Source organism: Etheostoma cragini, chromosome 11 (genome assembly GCF_013103735.1).
Source record: "Etheostoma cragini isolate CJK2018 chromosome 11, CSU_Ecrag_1.0, whole genome shotgun sequence".
NCBI classification, from domain to species: domain Eukaryota; kingdom Metazoa; phylum Chordata; class Actinopteri; order Perciformes; family Percidae; genus Etheostoma; species Etheostoma cragini.
The window spans coordinates 27,391,397-27,395,735 of record NC_048417.1 but is presented as its reverse complement, the minus strand read 5'-3'; the positions used below and the strand labels follow the sequence as shown (position 1 = coordinate 27,395,735).

General features: G+C 39.6%; 2 protein-coding genes across 3 annotated transcripts in view; one reads left to right on the top strand and one right to left on the bottom strand.

Annotated features, from left to right (window-relative positions):
* Nucleotides 1–476: 476 nt before the first annotated feature.
* On the bottom strand, nt 477–3,355 carry LOC117953297. Of its 2 annotated transcripts, none has more exons than XM_034886182.1 (4): nt 3,066–3,355; nt 2,422–2,508; nt 1,888–2,364; nt 477–1,731 (listed from the first exon to the last, which is right to left on the bottom strand). In XM_034886182.1, the coding sequence occupies exon 4, from the start codon at nt 1,603–1,605 to the stop codon at nt 478–480; it is 1,128 nt and encodes a 375-aa protein (XP_034742073.1). In that variant the 5' UTR covers nt 1,606–1,731; nt 1,888–2,364; nt 2,422–2,508; nt 3,066–3,355; the 3' UTR covers nt 477. The 2 variants fall into 2 exon arrangements, with proteins under 2 accessions (XP_034742073.1, XP_034742075.1); XM_034886184.1 differs by having other exon boundaries at nt 547–1,731.
* Nucleotides 3,334–4,339, top strand: part of LOC117953299 — a 26,460-nt gene continuing 25,454 nt past the window's right edge. The window contains exons 1-2 of the mRNA XM_034886185.1: nt 3,334–3,602; nt 3,740–3,879. Of these exons, the coding sequence (XP_034742076.1) occupies nt 3,401–3,602; nt 3,740–3,879 (342 nt within the window). The 5' untranslated portion in view covers nt 3,334–3,400. The remainder of the gene's footprint in view (nt 3,603–3,739; nt 3,880–4,339) is intronic.

Genomic DNA, 4,339 nt, shown 5'->3' with positions numbered 1-4,339 from the left:
CTTCGGGCAGCCAAAACCTCTGACATTATGTTGAAACTCCTTTGATTTCTTTCTTAAGCTATAAGTACTCTGAAGTTTTTCAAGTAATGCCTTTATGCTGTCATTAGCATTTACCATTGTAGTCCCTGCTTTTGTTGAGAGATCCCTCCACCGAAGAAATCTATTCACTATTTGTGTTGGCACATGTGTTGTTCCACTGAAAATCCTAAGCAAAGTACCATTAAATAACTCAAATGGAAACGTGGATGTTGCCCACAGTGGTCCCCAGTTGTGCACGCTTGCTGCCAAGTGCATTAATAAATGCACATTGAAAGAAGTATTTGCAGCACCATAAAGTTTCTCAAAGTGAAGCACAAACTTTCGCAGAGCTTGTTCTGCAATATCCACGTTTCACTTTGATGGCATCTTGAAGAAGAGTGTGCATTGCAAAAACTAATAAAAAAAGATGATTCCAATACTTCTTTTTCAGAATGCCATTCAAAACAGGCAATGCATAAAACAACAAAAATGACCTCCACTCAGATGCTTCCAGAATTTTCTTTCCTTGACTGATCTTGGTGCCCTTGTGACCTCCACAGGTGGGTTAATGGCCAGCAACTCCTGGTCTATGTCACTGACCTTGCCACCCAAGTACCAGTCTTCATTATGGTGCTTACTGTCTAGCCACAGAGATGCAATCTGTTTAGTGACACCCAGGCAGACACTTTGTTGGTACTCAGGAATGAATCCAGTGATCATCTTGAAGCTCTCAAGTTCCATCAAAGGGAATGGGCCTTTCACACCCATTACTGGATTAGCAGGTGTTGCCAGCATAGCATGCCGAAAATGATCCATCTCTGTCCTTAAAGGTGGTTCTGGGGTTTCCCAGACATAGGGGCCACCACCAGTGTGAAGGCAGAAGTCACACCCATATTTGCCATTGAACTGTTTTGTGTTTCTCAGGAGGGGACGAGCAACTGAATCTGAGGAGCACAGGAGTAAATTAATTTTGCTTGTATGCTCTACTTTTTCAGAGTCTATCCATTTAACTCCAGTCTGTTCCAATTCCTTGAGCTTTGCCACAAAAGCAGTTAAAAATGTGATCATATTCGGCTTGCTTTTACCAAACCATAAGCATGGTATACATATGTTGGCTTGACGATCTTTTGGTGACAGCTCTATGACTTGAAACTGAATTGGCCATATCTGAAAATTATTACTGTTGAAAACTGGAATTCCATCACAATTCCACAGAACTGATATGTCATCGGCCCCTATTTGTCCACTCTGCTTGAGTTTTTCGTATTCAGCCCCACACTGAATATCTGAAACAATGCCTGGAATTGATTCTCTTTCATTTAAATGTATCCCAGATTTTTCCACAATGTCCACAATTTGGGTTGATAGACTATGTACAAGAAAGTAAGACCCAACCCTTAAATTTCTCTCAAAGTCAAATTCAGCATTACAAGAAGAACATTTTTTTGGAGCTGTCTCTCTGGGTCCCATATAGCTTTCACAGTTGATACAATAAAAATGGGGCACATACTGGCCAAACTGTCCATACGCTTTATAAAAAAGATATGAGGTTGCTGGCACCAAGCCAGGGAAATGTTCATTAAACATTGTAAGAAGATCCTGAAGAGCTACCCCTGTCAAATTGTGCCTCAGTACATATTACATGAGTAAGAGCAGACTCTGTCCTTTTGTGATGGGAGCACCAGGGTATACAGGATCATCATCATGGTGTTTCTGTAATACAAGACAAGATTGCTCACATTCTTACCTAAAACACAATACGACACATAAGCCAAATTATAATGACAGTATTGTCCTAATAAGAGAGATGTCTCATACATGTTATGTAAAAGAACAATATACAGATAATCTGTAATTAAATGGTAGTACCTTCGATTGGTTTGAATCTTGATTTCCGGCTTGGCTCCGCTCTTCTGCTCTGTGTTCTTGTCCACTTCCATCATCTTCCTCTCGGTCGTGATGTCCACTTCCACTATCTTCTTCTCTGTCCTCTTGTCCCCTTCCATGATCCCCCTCTCTGCCATCATGTCCATTTCCGCCATCTTCCTCTCTGTTGTCTTGTCCACTTCCATCATCTTCCTCTCTGTCGTCATGTCTACTTCCACCATCTTCCTCTTTGTCCTCTGGTCCACTTCCATCATCCTCCTCTCTGTCATCATATTCATTTCTGCCATCTTCCTCTCTGTCATCATGTCCACTTCCATCCTCCTCCTCTCTGTCGTCATGTCCACTTCCACCATCTTCCTCTTTGTCCTCTGGTCCACTTCCATCATCTTCCTCTCTGTCCTCCTGTCTCTCTCTATCCACTTCTTGGTAATCTGCATTACTATGATCTGCAAGACAAATCTGAGGATATAAAAATAGCTACATTTACTAGATAAGATTTCTTTCTCCTGAACTTACCTTTTGAGTTACTTGTCTTCTGTAAAGGGATGTTCTTGGAATTGAAGATATACAGGGAAATCTCTTGTAGAACAATTTTCTCTGTTTCTGTGGATACAGTAAAAACAAAGATAATAGGAAACCTGAACACAGTAAGAGCTTTATCCGCTAGCTAGCACTAGTGTTGATGTATGATTACCCTTGATGACTTACAGTGGACTTGGTCAAACATTTTAGGATGTTTATATAATACTGTAAGTAAATATTGTCTTTTAAAAAAAAACATCAGATAGGTTTATCTTATAGGCTGGGATATTATAATACACCTACCTACCTATTTTTCCTGCAGATGTCACAGTAAAAGTCAGAAGCTATAACACATATATTTTAAAAGTCTTTAATGAGTGTATGGGGTCCGTCAGTGAAGAAGTTTTTGACGTGAAGTCAAGTTGATGATTTTCACGTTAAAACAAGGTAGGCCTATTTCACATTTTTACATCATATAGCTATTAACACTTTAACAAAAATGTCTTGATAGGGTACTAGTTATCTTGAAACGTTTCACTTCGTAATGTTATACAGAATACAACATTTTTCAGGCGGGAGAGTAAAATTGAAATTTTCATTGTAGCCCACAGCATTTCACCAATTGTGTTTTTCTTTACCTGGTTCGGTTGAAGTCTTCTATATTTTGTTGTTCTTGGCGTCTCTGGTTGACTCTCGTCAGAATTCAAATGTCTCTTCAGTTTTCATTTTGCTGGCATGATGATTTGGTATAGTAACTGTATTATAACAGACTGTATAAAACGTCTCTAAAATTCGTATTTTTTTTTTAAATAGATTGGCGCGGAGTCTGACCAATGAAGTGCATCAGATTCGTTTTTCACTTTCAGCCAACCAGAGCTGCGGACGTTCTCATCCGTTGCATCCATCTGAGCGGCGTCACTCGCGTGAAAGCAGGTTGGCAGGTAAGGATAGACTGTACGGTTAGGAGAAAACAATGGCATTCCAATTCGCCGTGTACTACTTATTTGATAAAACACTTAAAGTGGAGAGTACGTCGCTCATTCTTGGTAGCTACCAGTTCACCCAAGTGGTATCCCAGCCGGACCTTGATGACGAAACAAACTGGATTGAAATAAAGTGGCCTACGAGAAAAGAACCAAAGAGGACGGTGGCTGCTAAGGTCCTGTTATTTGGAGGCAAGTATGGAGAATAGCCTACCTATTATTTTCCCAACTTTTTCCGCTAGCTTGCAGCTCTAACTGTTTAATTTTGTCGTTGTTAGGAAGAATGTCTTGGCTAAACTTAATTTGTCTTATTATTCTCGTTATATCAGACTCCTACAAAGAACTCGTGTCGAAGAAGAATTTGTTCCTTCTCGGTAAGGATATATGGGCCGAGGAGGAAAGCAGGGGTGTGCGCATGAAAAAGAAAATGTGTGAGACCGACGTAGTGAAGCCTAAAAAGCCCGTGCAGGTGAGTGCACGCAACATTACTAATTGCCCGCGCAAAAGCTGCTCCAGTAGTTTGGCTAGCTACACATCCAGGTGCTTTCCTTTATGGTAGAGGTCTTGACAAAATTCAAATCATTTACCTAAGTAATTTACAGTAAAGCAATGCTAAAATACTCCTTTACAAACCATGCATGACAAATCCCAATCAAGTTAAAGTGCATAATTATTTGGAATAATATGTAGCTAAACTATCAAAGTAAATGTACTGATTTACTCCCTCTGAGTGATATATTATTATATAAGAAAACCTTAAATGAATAATACTGACACATCACAATGTAGCAGCATTTACTGTTAATGCATTTTTACATACAGAGACACCAAATAAGCTATATCTGGGGGGCGGTGAGATAATTAATGGAAGATTAAATCAGAAAACATCTAAAATGTCAAAAACTTGGAAACCACTAGTTCAGTCATTA

What these genes read in the sequence shown, in the direction of transcription:
- LOC117953297 (XM_034886182.1), bottom strand. Translation starts at nt 1,605, where the DNA reads ATGTTTAATGAACATTTCCCTGGCTTGGTGCCAGCAACCTCATATCTT.